The sequence below is a fragment of the Macrosteles quadrilineatus genome, unplaced genomic scaffold (assembly GCF_028750875.1).
Source record: "Macrosteles quadrilineatus isolate MER2022 unplaced genomic scaffold, UCM_ALF_1.0 Scaffold_2__2_contigs__length_208266976, whole genome shotgun sequence".
Classification (NCBI taxonomy): Eukaryota; Metazoa; Arthropoda; class Insecta; order Hemiptera; family Cicadellidae; genus Macrosteles; species Macrosteles quadrilineatus.
In genome coordinates, this window is record NW_026542595.1 from 71614365 (window position 1) to 71630375 (window position 16011).

The 16011-nt window shown below is 36.1% G+C and overlaps 1 protein-coding gene across 4 annotated transcripts in view; it reads left to right on the forward strand.

Annotated features, from left to right (window-relative positions):
- LOC128985504 (homeodomain-interacting protein kinase 2) overlaps window positions 1-16011 on the forward strand; it is a 65662-nt gene that overhangs the window by 26364 nt on the left and 23287 nt on the right. For 2 of the 4 annotated variants that reach the window (XM_054405056.1, XM_054405057.1), the window contains exons 4-9: window positions 807-899; window positions 1192-1410; window positions 2217-2391; window positions 8696-8919; window positions 9145-9336; window positions 13132-13365. In XM_054405056.1, the coding sequence (XP_054261031.1) occupies window positions 807-899; window positions 1192-1410; window positions 2217-2391; window positions 8696-8919; window positions 9145-9336; window positions 13132-13365 (1137 nt within the window). The remainder of the gene's footprint in view (window positions 1-806; window positions 900-1191; window positions 1411-2216; window positions 2392-8695; window positions 8920-9144; window positions 9337-13131; window positions 13366-16011) is intronic. The other 2 variants (XM_054405059.1, XM_054405058.1) reach the window with 2 other exon arrangements.

Sequence of the window (16011 nt, forward strand, 5' to 3'; positions counted from 1 at the left end):
ACACAGTTAACCACAATATCCTGTTACGATCACAAACATATCTTATCTCTATGTGGTTAGTGGCAAACTAATCTTACTTGGAACTTGTGATATGTCTCTTGTCAAAGCTGTAAATAATATTTTGATTAGATTAAAATAAGGAAAAACATCCAAAGAGAATAAATATTAGGCCCTATGTTACGTTTGATTTATTTAAATTGTGTATAATGTGTAAGTGTGTCTATTAAAAAATACCCTGGTGCAGCAAACCTTTAGACTAAGCCAATTGCTTTACTGAATTTCATAAAAAAAACTGATTTATAAAAAAAATAAAACGTTCAGTTATGTCACCACAGCTAAGTTATTGTCTATGAGTTAGCGTACACAAATAGTCTCAATCTCTCCATTCGTTTATAGTTAGGGTAGGCCCACTATAGGGAACACAAACCATTTTTGTGTTGAAATTTTGTTTTTTACAACTCCAAAAGCCTATATATCATCAAATAAATCATGAGAACTAGGTATTATCCGTAAACACCCAATAAAAAGGAATTTATTTTTTTACCTTTATTATCGAGGACAACTGTAGCATACTAAACAAATCTCAGTAACCAAAATGTTTTGAATATAAAATCAAATACTCAATTTTACTTGAATTTTATTAAATAAACAGTTTTAAATTTTTCTTAATTCATTTTAAGAAAAGGGATAAAAGTAAATGTCCAGAGTATATTTAAAAAAATTGCAATGAAGTTCTCAGTGAGTTCTTTATTCAATTAAGACATAACAAAGAGTGATGATTGTTACACCCTAATATTTGTTTACAGGTAGTAAAGTGCTGGAAAAAAGGCACAAATGAAATTGTTGCCATCAAAATATTGAAAAATCATCCTTCGTATGCTCGTCAGGGACAGATTGAAGTAAGTATTTGTTGTCTCCTTTAATTTTTGAAATAGCCATCTAGAAGTCTTATGAGAGTATTTAATTTTACTTGTAAACAAGTCGTATGTAGACCCTAAACATCAACAAAATGTTAAGCTGAAAATAGCTTTTAATTTATATTTGCTCCCAACCAAAAAGCCAAACCCTTTTAATTTTTCTCTTAGGACAAAATCAAGGATTATTTAATAATCAGTGCCATCTTTCTTCTATAAAAACTTTTGACTTTGAATCATTAGTTGCAACCCTAAAACACAATACATTATGTTGTAGGTAAGCATATTATCTCGACTAAGCCAGGAAAATGCAGACGAGTTCAACTTTGTGCGAGCGTACGAGTGTTTCCAACACAAGAACCACACATGTCTGGTGTTTGAGATGCTGGAACAGAACTTGTATGACTTTCTCAAGCAGAACAAGTTCAGTCCCTTGCCTCTCAAGTACATCAGACCGATCCTACAGCAGGTGCTCACGGCCCTTCTCAAACTCAAGGTTAGTTAGTATACATACATGGCAAAATGCAACTGTCTATGTTTAAGGCAAGTTACATTCTGGTGTTGTTTTGATAAAATAGAATGATTCATGGACGTCTTTTGCGTGTTAGAAACATTTCTCCTACTATACTGTAGTGAACTGAACATAAATGAGGCAAGGACGTCTATTGTCTATTTTTGTTAATTGCACTTGCCAGAAAACGACGTTGACGGTGCAGGGTTTATCATGGTTAACCCATTTTCTAATGGAAACATAGAGTTATCAAGCTATTTGCTCAACAAAACTGAACCAATGATCACACATGTTTTCAAGAAAGAATATTTCAAAATTAAGGTTAGCACTATTATCAGTTAACCACTAAAAACGTGCTTTGTAGATGGCTGAATAACCTCATTACTTGGGAAATGAGTGCCAGATGACATGTCACACTAAACACCGACCAACTGGTCTCATGCGACCCATGTCCGATACAAAGATGATGTCTCGGACCTGCTTTGCAAGTAGTGTCTAAGCTCTGGCGGACACAATGTCTACAAAGCTAGTATGTAACCAGCCTAAGGCAGAGGTTGTTGTCGTTGTACAGTTCTAAAGAGATGCAAAATGTCATTTAGTATTTTTGTCAGTGCAGCGACATATACATCCCTCAAAAACTAAGATTTAACAGTTTACTGGGACTGAAAAAGTGTTCATTTTAGTTTAGATTACAATAGCGGTTCTATTAAAAATTTTCAAAATTAGTCATTAAAAAAGCTACTGTTGTATTAGTGACTTATCAATAAAGCAAATCTACCTGTTTGTCACAGCAACTGGGCCTGATCCACGCAGACTTGAAGCCAGAGAACATCATGTTGGTGGACCCTGTGAGACAGCCGTACAGAGTCAAGGTGATTGACTTTGGCAGTGCGTCTCACGTCAGCAAGGCAGTGTGCAACACCTACCTGCAGAGCAGATACTACCGGGCCCCAGAGATCATTCTTGGTAAGAGGCAGGACATCCAGTTGAAAAAAGAAGTCATCAATATAATGACTTCCTTCTGACCAAAAGTCAGAAATATATTTCGGTTTAGCAAGAATTAATTTTAAAATACCAGCACCAGGCCTAAAAACCTGTGATGTTTCAAATATGGAATGTATGTATTTAAAAAAAACCCTTAACCCTTTGGGTCCCAAGCATTATGTTAATTTTGTATCAGAGGTGACCCAGACCACTAGTTGTGTTGTCACACCAGATGACCCAGTTACTCTATGCACACTTTACCCCAGAATCCCAAGCCATTTTCAGCTGTTTTGTACTATTATCAAATAAATATTCATAACTCACCTTAGAAAGCAGCTAGAGTTATAATTTTTTTTTTATCTTTTAGCTAATAGAATCTACTTTAACAATGATAAGTAAAATTTTAAAAATATATGAATAAATATATATATATATACAATTTATATGTATGAACGGCCTAATATTTTCTCAAATTTTCATTTTGTAACCCATAAAAAGAATATTAGCTGTATTTTTTTTCCTATAAGTTTATTATTTTATTAAATACCACTAAATAAAGAACATATTGTGAAAGTTTTAGCAAAAAATAATAATAAATAAGTATTTTTATTTATAAAAATAAAAAACGTTACTTTTTTGCCGAAATCGACATATAACAAAAAAAACACATAAAGTAATTATAAAACCCAAGTTTATTAAATATTTACCACATACTACAGAAATACTTTTACAATAACATTTCTACATGCATTTATAAGCCTGGATCTATTTACAGTAATTAAAAATAAGTATCATGCAAGAAATAAAAAGGTAAAATGAAGTCTCTCACCTATACCACACTGAGAACACTGAGAAGCTACTGAGAAGAATAGTGAGAAGAATGTGAAAGCAGTTCATTATATGCACATCTTTCTTATTATGTAATGTTTTCTGTTAATCAATTGAAATAAAACATTTAGAAATAACACATTTAGAGCAAAATCTCTTTACATATTTACATTTTTTATGGAACGGCTCATATATTTACATTTGTGTCGAGGAAGACAGTCCACCTATTTCATCTATTTTAGACACTGAGAAGAATGTGAAAGCAGTTCATTTTATTCACATCTTTCTTATGTTATAATGTTTTCTGTTAAAAAATTGAAATAAAATAGAGCCAAAACTATTTACATTTTTTCTGGAACGGCTCATATATTTACATTTGTGTCGAGAAAGATAGTCCACCCATTTCACCTATTTTAGACACTAAGAAGCTACTGAAAAGAATGTGAAAGCAGTTCATTTTATGCACATATCTCTTACAGGTTATAATGTTTTCTGTTAAAAAATTGAAATAAAACGTTAAGCGCTAAAACTATTTACATATTTACATTTTTTCTTGAACGGCTCATCTATTTACATTTGTGTCGAGGAAGACAGTCCAAGTGACATCCACGCCTACAATTAACACAAATTGTTTTTGACCTTCTTCTTTTACCCATGGGGTCATTTTTCCCACTGCACACACAACAATTGCTTTCCTTATTCCCTTCTAGTTTTTCTAATCCAAATTTCCTGTTGGGTGAAAATCCATCGCCGCCCCCTCTATTTTCAGCAACCGGAGCTTTTTCTAAAAACCATTCATTTGCCAACTCCTCAATGATGGATACCTGGAAATGAAGTCTGGAGAGGGGTCTGTCTGTATTCAACTTATACAGGACATATGCATTCAAGACCATTCTACCAAAAATATTAAAAATTACCTTTTTGAAATGCTTCATACACCTACGCTCATCCAGATAGGTGTAGAGCATCTGGTCTGTCCCGTCTATACCTCCCATCCCATGATTATACTCGTAAACTATGTGAGGTTTGCACTTAATTAACATTTTTCCTCCTCTTTTCACTGTGTAACGCACACTCTTTGCTCGGGCATTGGATGATAGTAAAATGAATTGAGTTTTGTTGGTTGCCTTTTCACGGAAGGCCATGAATAAGAAAGGTCCTTTACGAACGTAAACTCTTTTGCCTACAGGGAACTTGCCTAATAGCTTTTTAGGGACTCCTTTTCTATCGGTACGAACTGTGCCAGTCAACCATGTAAAATTTTGATACAAAAATCTAGCTAATTTTTTTGAAGTGAAGAAATTATCAAGGTATAGATGGTATCCTTTGTTTAGGAAATTTCCCATCTCTAACAACTTTTTAACAACCGAGTAGCCCTGCCCTAGACGCTGAATTTCTTCTCTATTGTCTTCATATTTGGCTCCTTTATAACAGTAAAATTTTAAACAGTAGTTGGTCAAAGCATCACAAAGCACCCACAATTTTATCCCCCATCTGTGATGTTTTTTTTTTGGAAGATACTGTGTGAGAGCGACTCGCTTTTTGGTGCCAACTAGTGACTCGTCCACAGACAACTTTTGGTGAGGTATGTAGTAATGATGGAAAAGGCGGTTTGCATGATCTATCAGAGGTTGAAATCGTCCACAGGGGTTGTAATTTGGGGAATCAAGTGGTGCTAGAGCGGTTGAGTCTGTTAGATGGAAAAATTTCAAAATGGCTTGGAATCGATTTCGGCTAAGTACTTTACCAAACCAATCACATTTTTGAGAGGAAGAAGTGTACCAGTAACTTCGTATTGAGGGTTTTCTAATAATGCCCATGTTGAGTACAATAGCTATGAAAGCTTTCATTTCTCCTAGACTAACCTGGACCCAATCTTTCATGCGGTTTCTTACAGCTGGATTATTTCTGAAAAACTGCCCAGCATATCTGTTTGTTTCAGTCACTAAGGTATTTAGTAGATTTACAGTGAAAAAAAGGTTGAAGTACTCAATAGGCTTTGAATTCCTAGGTGGGCAATGTTTAGGGCCGGGCAATGTTTAGGGCCGGGCAATTCTGAGAATCCAAAGTTGTGGTTGTATTCAGGGTCATCGTCGGAGTCAAGTTCCTCCCATTCGCTGCTTTCTGGGCTTTCCGGTTGTTTTTTTGATTTTGATTTGGGATTTGTAGGCCTATTACATCTAGGGTTATTGTTTTGGCTCTTCTTCTGTCTACTGGTAGGCCTATTGCTTAGGGTCCTCGACACAACATGAGACCTCCCTGTAGAAGTGCTTGGCTCATCAATAGGTAGGCCTACAGGATCATCAGGATCTTCACTGTTTGACGTAGAACAGGTTTGGTTTACACTTACATCACATTCAGTCCTAGGCCTATCCTGCATTAGAGGGCTGTCACTGTCACTACCGGTATCAGAAATCAAGTTTCTTCCATTTTGTCTAAAGTTGGATAAAAAACTATATCTGTTAGGGGTAAGTCCATCTTTACCACTAGGGTCGTAGTCGGGATCTTCGTCAGTGTCGTCTACGTCCTCACTTGAAGAAGAAGAAATATCTAATAGTGAATCATCACTCTCATTTCCATCAATAAATGTTACACCGGACTCCAGTATATTTGAAATAAGTGTTCGTTCACTTTCAGGGGAATGTTTTCTTTTTGATTTTTTCTCACTCATTTTGATTGGCTGTAAGTTTTAACTAGGCCTGCTTTTATACTAATTTTTAGATACATACAACTTTATATCGGCATATAAGATGATTATAAGTAACTATACTTCAAAAAAAGTTAAGTTCTCTCATGATAAATGAAGGACAGAGATCTCAAGTTTGGCCTAGGCATACCCTAGTTCAAACGGTAAGATAGGCAGCCTAATTTAGTTTATTCACACTAAAAACAAGTTCATGCACATGCAAATGGAAAAGTGTTAATCAATTAAAAGTAAGGAATAGAGTATTAGTTTGGAGTAATAAGAGCTTTTAAAAAGAAATAAAACAACAGACACAGAGGACAGAGAAGTCAGGTTAGTCCTAGTTCAAACGTTCAAACAAAGCTTCCAATACTCAAGACATAATCAGTGCAAATTGAAAAACTTTCTGTACGTACACAATCTATTTTAGCAACAATAGTTTATATAGAAACTCATTTTACTTCATTTCATAATAAAATTCACTAAACAAACTCACGAATAACAACAAACAACATTTAGTACTTCACAGTGAATGTCAACAACGAACAACGTCGAGTTAATGTTTTGTTTTGATGCGCAACAGCTGTACAGACAGACCGGTCAAGGCCACGCAAATTTCGTCGTTCTTCTTACTCTCAAGCTCTATATAAAGTACGTTTTGAGCGTGTTGTTGAATTTACTTGCTTAGAGAATTTAATTTGCTCTCGTTTGATATATCTTTCAGTGGAATAGCTTTATAAATAATTTTGTAGTAGTAGATTTACGAAAAGCCGATGACATCGGCACTTGGGTTTTTTCGCATACATACATAGTGCCGATGATATCGGCACCCGGGCTTTTTCGATCGTAACGGCAGTGCCGATGTGATCGGCACTCGGGTCTTTTCAGATAAAACTGAAGTGCCGATGTGATCGGCACTTGGGACCCAAAGGGTTAATGTAGCAAACCTGCTGACTAATCGAATTTATTTGCTCACAATCTCAACCACAGAAAAGTAAGATACAGAGGATACATTCAATGGTACACTTAGGTGGTGTCTAGCACCAGTCGCTGGTGTCTAGAGCAAGTTCTATTCATAGTCTCTTTCCGCTCTTCTTTTCTCCCTCACATACTACAGCGCTCATGCTGTAGGAAGACCTTGTGTGTTACTGCTGTACAAAAATGCTATATGGCCATCGGCGTTCAGGCTGTTCCTTGCTCGGAACAAGTACATTTGAAATATATATTAAGTATCAAACAAAAACTTAAAAACTTCAAATAGCATCAATAGCATCGTATGTTAAATTTAGGGGTCTACGGTGCATTTTCGGTACGGTTCCTTAATTACCGCCATTGGTTCGGTACAGCATTTTACTCGGTACAAATTCGGTTAGGTACAGCCTGTTGGTTAGGACCACTTAAAAGGTTTATCAGATGTTTTTTACAACTCATAATGTATTACTAGGGTAATTATGCATTTTATCATGACAATAATTACAATATTGGCTCGTTAAAGTTTTGTCACTTTTATTCCTTTCTTCCTTTATTTATTACTTGCATTACATAATTATTATGAGATCCCAAACCTATTTTATGTGAAAATAATAGTTTTATAATAGCTGGTCAGTGTTTTGATTGTGTCTGGTATAAAACTGTTTACGGTTTCATATTAAACTTGTAATTAATGAACCCAAAGTTAAAACTTTTTTTAGATATTTTATCTTTCAATTAACAAAAGCAAAAGGATGTTGTTGATATGGACCCTTCAAAATAAATTAGGTCTAGGCCTGGGTCTTTTGATTCTTTTGAAGAGCTTTAAAATATAGTAACACAATTGAATTGAGCCCAAGATAATAAAAAAAAACACCCAGTTATTGTGTTAGTTGAAAATAATTTACCAATTGTGTGAAATTATCTTGCCAAATTATTTCTTCAAACATGTTTATTCCTAAAAGTTCTCACCCTAATTTTAAAACCACTTTATCATGGCCATGACTTATCTGAGTAGTAAAATATGTAAAGCCTTTGTCTTAACTATGTGTTTCTTTCTTGACACAATCCTGTTAGGAGTAAAAGGTTTTAATAATGTGTGGTACTGTGATTTTTGTTTGTAAACCACAGTGAATTCCATTCATAGTAATCTCAGTGTATTAAAATGAGGATTTAAATGCAATTTTGAGAAGAAAACGGCAAAAGTAGCCTACTTATAGCCGCAAATCGTACTAATTTTGTACCGAGGAAACAGATTAGTTAAATTGCATATAATTTTAAAGGTGTTGCAATTCCAAGGAACTTTAAAATCTAAACTTTATCTGTAGCTATCTCTGTTAGATTTGGAGTTAGCCTATCAACTTAAAACATGTTTGCCCATAAAATGCTTGTTTATTGTTTATAGTGCCGTTCATATCTCATTGGACCTTGTGACACATAGTTTTTACAGAGAAGGAAGGTACAGAGGAAACTCGCTTATGTGACGACCGTGCGCTTTCAGCTCTAGCATGTTGTGCTGGTAATATACTTGTGATGAGAGAGGAAGAACCCGAGTGGCGAACACTGTGTGAAAATTCCTATTATACAGGTCACAGAGTGTTTCTCCACCCTGAGCGTTGTAGTACATGATGGCAAGGGGGGGGGGGGCAGTGTTGGACTTGACACCAACAAATACTGCTAGACACCACTTGAGTGTACCATTCAGTGTTTCCTCTGTACCTTACTTCTCAATTTAGTTTTTAAGAATTAGCATGGATCTAAAAGCTTAACTAATATTTCATAACCAACATATTGATTGTTGTCCAGGTCTCCCGTTCTGTGAAGCAATTGATATGTGGTCGCTGGGCTGTGTGGTTGCTGAGCTGTTCCTGGGATGGCCTCTGTACCCAGGCAGCTCAGAGTACGACCAGATCAGATACATCAGCCAGACCCAAGGGCTGCCTACAGAGCACATGCTCAACAACGCCAGCAAGACAACCAAGTTCTTCTATCGTGACATGGACAGCACATACCCTTTCTGGAGACTCAAGGTGAACACTGTTCAGATTTGTATTTTTGCGAAAATACAAAATTTAATAATCTTTTGTAATCAATCCCATTGGACAAATTAGGTCACTAAACTTTTCGGGGAAAAATGGAATTATTTATTTATATATAAATACAAATCAATGTTTTCCTGTTGTGTTAAGGCATCCATAAAATTTAAATGCGCCAAAAATGGAAAAATAACTAATTGTTTGTTTGTTTGTTTGCAGACACCAGAAGAACATGAGGCAGAAACAGGCATCAAGTCCAAGGAGGCTCGCAAATACATCTTCAACTGTTTGGACGACATTGGACAAGTGAACGTTCCGACAGACATAGAGGGGGGAGAGTTGCTAGCAGAGAAGGCAGATCGCAGGGAGTTCATTGACCTGCTGAAACGCATGCTCACCATGGACCAGGTGGCAATATTTATACCTATATCTTCCTCAAAAACCCTGAAACTGTATAAATGGACGTTAATGTGATAATTTTTGTGTCTGCCATTATTGCTCTATTATAGATAATCATCACTGGATTCCAAAAAAAAACACAAAAAACTTCATGCCTACTTAGGTTTTTTTTTACGTTCACTTGAGAACAATAGCCCTTATAATTTTAAGCTCACACTCGCTATCAATATTGATTCAAATACTAAGAATCTTATTTTAACACTCTAGAACACAAGGTTATAAACAACGTCATAATCATTAGGCCTAAATGATTTTTAATGACCGTGAAAACTACTTATAACGTTTTGTAACACTTTTAGTGTCCAAACGATTTTTGCCGCCCTCTTTCTAAACTCACTGCCACTTGGTTTTTGCTCATATCATAGAAAAAGGGTGTGATATTACAAAGTAAAAATAACATTCGTTGAACGTAAATAAAAACATAAGCAAAAACTAGGGATGGTTAAGTCTCGAAATTTCGGGAAATTTTCAATCTCGTTACACGAGACGAGATTACTTTTTGGCCGAGATTTTTATCGAGACGAGAATAAAAAAAAAAAAAATAAATAAAAATTAAAAACGCCTGCAGAAAGTCAATGCAATACCCGCAATACAGGAGCGTGTTGTAGTTGCGTTTCCTTTTCGAAGGCGTTCTTATTTAATTAATTCTTTTAATGTAAATATTACTTTAATTCTTTTATATTACTTTTTATATTACTTATATTACTTTCATTATTTTAATAATATTACTTTAATAACATTTGAGAAGTTTTGTTAAGTGTAAGCAGTGTGAGGAATGTTTTATTACTATAAAAAAAGTCAAAACAAGTAACTATTTTATAAAAATTAATATTGCTTTTATTTTATGATTTATTTTATTTTAGGATAAGTTGAACTCTATCCTAACTGATATCACCATGTTTCCTAATCGTAGGCATTTTTAATAAGTTAGGCGTGATTAATAAAAAAATGTTATGCTGATGTTATTTAATGAAAGATTGTAAATATTCTTGCCTATTATCATTATTTTAGTATTTAAACAGTCATCTAACAATGTTACAAAATCAGGTAAAAATTTCGAACGTGCATTTCCCGTTGTGTATGAGAAGAGAAATCTCGTCTCGATCTCGTCTCGAAATTTTATGAGAAATAAAAAATCTCGTCTCGTCTCGTCTCGAACTAAAAATCCAATCTCGTCCATCCCTAGCAAAAACATGGTATTATCTTTATTTGCTAACCAATTGATAGTATGTTTCTCACCCGATTTGACAAAACCAACTGACATTAATGAGTAATTGAAAAATTAATAGCCTACAAATAAAGGCAGAGGATTATAGTCAATGATAATATGCAAACAGTGGCAGTGATGAGTCATGAGTGGGAACCGAAAAGTGTGTAGGATTCTACTGTTGCGCTATTTCATATATTTTCCAAATAGTGTCAATTGCTTGCGCCCCCAACAAAACCAAAAAAACTCTTGCGCCCTTGGGCCAAGGCCCATTTGTAACCAGTTGTGTAACCGAATTCCCAACTCCATTGATCAAAAGGGTGAAGCCCTTGGAAGCGCAAAATCAATGGTGGGATTCCGGCACAATATTGCTGAGGTGGAGGACCAACAATGACAACACAAGAGCTGGCTGGACACAAATATAAATTTATTCATTCAAATATATATATATAAATGCAACAATAATAAATAACAATAATAAATAAGACATTGCCCTAGCCAAGATATAATAATTAAAGCTTTAAAAATATTTTAAAATTTCTTTAATAAAAAAAATACAATTTAATTTGAAAGGGGAAATTCAAGTTAGGCCTAAATGACATTTAGTTGCAAAAACATTTAGTTTACCATCTCAAACAAATTTAAAACAAGTTAGCTTAGGTGGCCACCTTATAAAAATCATTTAAAAACAAATAATTTAATACCTTTAGTCCTAGGCCTACATTAAAATAAATAATTTTTACATTTAAACGAACATGAAACATTTACACATATCAACAAATGTGGTCGCCTCGCAAAGCCTAATAATTATTTCCAAGCGGTTAAAAATAACCGTCAAAGGCAAAAAAGAATTTTACCCTCAATCAAGGGGTGTGAAACAGAAATACAGAAAGGAATTTAAAATTTGAATAAAATATTAAGTAAGTAAATTTAGAGCGGAAAGACTAATTAGTTAAATAGCAGGTAAAAGGATTACAGATTTTGTTATATAAGTTAAATAAAAGCCTATGTTGAGTGAGATTTCTTCGTGATGGGTGAGACTCTCCAAATGGACTGGACTGACCTGACCGTAAAACCTTGCTGGCATCCAGGTGAGTTAGCAGGAAGTAGAAGTAGGCCGAGAACGTGGTGGCCGCTTCCCAGACACTGCAGCACGGTATTAGGCCGGAGTACACATAGGCCTAGCTGCGTAGGTGTCGCCATCAGTGGTTGGTGGTGCACAGTCAGTGGTGCGACGCAGTCCCATCCGCCTGGGAGAAGACTCATCGTGGTGCAGTTGTTAGCATTCTAATGGTGGCAGGTTTCAAGTGGAGTCGCCGACCCTGATACAAAGTATAGATCACTGACCTGGCCTAATTAAGCTAACATGTCTCAGAGTCCATTTATTTAGTTTGCACTAGGTCTGAATACATCAAAAGAGCGTAAAACATTCCCTTTACCTGCAGTCAGCGACCACATTTTTACAACAGCTGTTCTAGTGTCTAGCCTAATCAAACATTGTTTTCTAGAGAATAGTAACATGATCTCACATGAATAAAAGTGCATGAATGTGCTTGCTTACTATTCACAAGTTTAAGAACAAACAAAATGGATATTTAAAAGGTTATTATCTTGGCTAGGCTACTGTAATTGACCAGAGCAAAAATTTAGGCTAGCAAAAGTTACTAGCACAACCAAAATTGGAACTAGCCTAGAAACTTTTAACATGATTGGGTCCAGACCAGCTCACAGTTAAACACCAAAAATTACACAAAATGACTCAAAAAAATTACACAGAAATGACGTTGACACTTTAACTTGGTCTTTTAACCTTAAACATGGAAATTTGCTCAACTTTTAATATCACTTGTACTGACCAAGTTAACTCAACGAGGCATGCACATTGTGTTATCTAGTGGACTCGAAACTCTCAGAAAACAGTACAATAAACATCAAAATGACTCTATAAAACATTTCTGCACAATAGTGAAACAGTAAAAAAATGAAACAAAATGAAATAAGCGAGGACTAGGCCTGGCGAATTCAACTTACCCGTGGTATGAAAACTCTTAGCCAAAGTACGTCATGATGACGGGAAATGAAACGGATCTATGAAGGTAAAAACTTCAGGGTTCACAAAAGAAAACTCTTCCGGAAGAAAACCCCGTAGTTTTGGAACAATCTCAAACCCAAAGTCTGAGAAACGGGAGCCACAAAATGTCAGCCGATGAACGTCCAGCAGACGCGGCCAGTAGTACCAACCACGCAACAAAATAAACAGTGCCGTTGAGCATTGAGCACATACACACGGCACAGTTGTATACTCCATTACTTTCCATTGGTCAAGCCAGACCAACAACTCGCACCACAGCTGACAATTCCCATCAATTAGCTCTTTTTTCAATTGATTTTAATTTCAAATGTGATGGTTTTGGGTTAAATCTAACTGGGTGTGGATAATGATGTTTTACTGCATATGTTATCTGCATATTATACAAAAACGTCTTCTTTACGCTCTGCGACAAAGACATACTGAACTAACATTGTGGTTATGTTTGCAGGAGCGCCGCATCACGCCTGGTGAGGCACTCAATCACGCGTTTGTGACGTTGGCACACCTGGTGGACTACGCTCACTGTAACAACGTGAAGGCGAGTGTGCAGATGATGGAAGTGTGCCGACGCCACAACGCACCCCCAGCCCCACCCCTAGTGGCTACCCTCACATTCAACAACCAGGTACCTCGCCTCCGGGTCTCCACTCACCAACACCACTCTACCACCATTGACAATTTGGTTTGTTTTTGTTTTTTTGTGTTTTTCCACTTGAGAATTTCTTATGGATTAAGATGAGGCTGTGGAGTTTTTCTTTTGAAAGCATGTGCTTTAATTGGGTTTGAGGAGAAGCGGTAGAACCTTGTTAATTTTAACCCATTTAGGCCCAAATTATTTTTTTCCAAAAAACTTATAATTTTTATTTTTTTTTAAATAGTTTAGAGTATAAAAGTAACATCTTAAACAAAATTTTGAGTTTCTAATTTTTTTTATATAAAATAATTAGTGTTCCCAAATGGGAACAGTGGGAGCGAACGGGGTGCCATTTTATATATATATATAAGGATCTTTAGTAAGCATTATAGGATTATTTATGAAATAATTTTACAAGGCAAGATAACATTTTATTTACATACATATGAGGAAATACGATTGTTAGTATTGTTACATACATATTGATACTTAGCCTACTTAGGCTCACAGTGAAAGGTCTCAAAACAATGCTGGTGCAAAGCGACATTACATTTCTTACATTTCAGCCTAGCGTTTTTCTTACACAGTGCACAGCGAGATTGTCTCGCATTGCTGGCTATGAAATGACCAATTCTGTCGAACCGCGTTTCATCCATTACACGTGACTCAACTGGATTTACAAGCCTAGGAGGTCTTCCCAGGGTCAAGCGTTGGCTGTATTTCTGGAGGTATGATTTGCAAATCACTCTAGTAAAGCCTAGGAGGTCAAGCTGCTCACTCTTGTTTTGAACAGCATATCTGTGAAGCTGCCAGGCATTGTTCACTGACACATTCAATGGAAAACATAGCAGTTGCCAGTACCACTTCTTCCCTCTTATGTTGATTCTTAGCTTTGCTATGTTCTCATCTAGGCGATCAACCCCTCCCATGTAGGCATTATATAAAACAAAACATGCTGGCTGATCAACATTTATGTAGGCTTTACTTGATTGGCTAAACCTCTTTGCTTTTCCGATTGGTGAAGATCCAGCTTGCGTTGATGCTATGGTTACTACATTATTGTCGTTGTATCGGATGAGTGTGATATCAGTCTCTTCATTGGTTACCTGCACATGACTTCCACGCGGAAGCTTCTTCATTTCTTTTTTTGAAGGCAATGGAGCACCCAGTGACCTATTTATTCGAAGTGTTCCAGTCCCATGGGTTCCATTTTCTTTCAGTTTTTTCAGTAATGGGATGCTCGTAAAAAAGTTATCAAAAAATATGCTTACTTCTTTATTAGGTAGCTTTTCCACAAGATCCATTACAACAGACCCACCAAGTCCTAGATCTGGTCGTGTGTTTCCAGATTTTTTGCCTTGATATGGGATTGCCTGTATCAGATAACCCAATCGTGTGCACAAACACCAAACTTTGAATCCAAATCTTATGGGTTTACCGTGCATGTGTTGCTTTGCACCGTGTCTACCATAATACGGTATCATAGACTCATCAACACTTAGATTATTGTCTCCTGGGAAAAACTTTAACCATTTCTCATTTATTTTTTCCCATAGTGGTGAAACCTTGGCAAAACGATCTCCTTTTGCCAAGTTATGATTATCACACACGTGAAAATATTTCATGATTTGTATGAAGCGGTTACGAGCCATTGCGTTACTGACTGCTTGGTTATTGCAGTCAGGGCTCTGCTCCCAATACATACGGAGTCTTGGCACTTGACAATAACCACTGAGGAGAAGAATGGCTAAAAAGACTTTAGTTTCTTCAGTGGTGAGCTTTAGATTGTGTTCTCCATTTTGGAAAGCATTAAGGTTTGTGAGGTTCCGGATTAGATCGATGACTTCATCATCATAGAAAAGTTCAAAAAGCTTTACAGGTGAACCATCACTGTTTTTTAGCCAATCCGGGAGCTCAAACTCTCTTTCTTCATATCTTGGAATATCTTTAGTAACCCAGACTAGTGGGGGTTTTGTAGTTTTACTACTTGTTTTACCTCTCCCATTTTTCCCCACTAAAGATTTAGAAGACTTTGATTGTTTTTTTACTTTAGCTTTAGGTGTACTGTCTATATTAGATTTATTTTTCCTTTTCCTCTCCCTTTTTCTAACATCTATAGGCGTTACTACGTCATGGCTATTACTAGGCTGAGGCTCACCTGAGGAAAGGACGATTGCTGTACCACTATTTTCTTCTGCAATAGCACTGTTTTGCTCAAGTTTTTCATCATCTTGTCCTGAATTAACTCGTTCTGGATTATCTTGTTTTGAATCATCCTGTCCTGGATCATCTTGGCCTGGACCATCTTGTCCTAAATCATCTTCTTCTGGATATTCTTGTACTGGATCTTGTAGGTCTTCAACCACTTCCAAGTTCTGGTCCTCAATGATTTCATAAGGCTCGTCCATAACATCCTGTAGTGTTCCTATTTCCACGGTAACAACCTCTCCGTCAATAACCTTCCGAATTGTAGACTCAGCATTCGAAAGTAGCTGGTTTCTAGACAATCTTGAAAAATCAACTTCATCTTCTTCTCCACTATCAGCATCAGAATGTATGCCTTCGTTTGGTATGATGACGATTTCACCATCCAAAACATCAGTTTCATCTTCTAAAATGTCCTGAATTTGGTTCAGAGTAAGGCTGAAACAAAACAGAAATACTAACAACCTTTCTACTGACTTTATCAGCCCC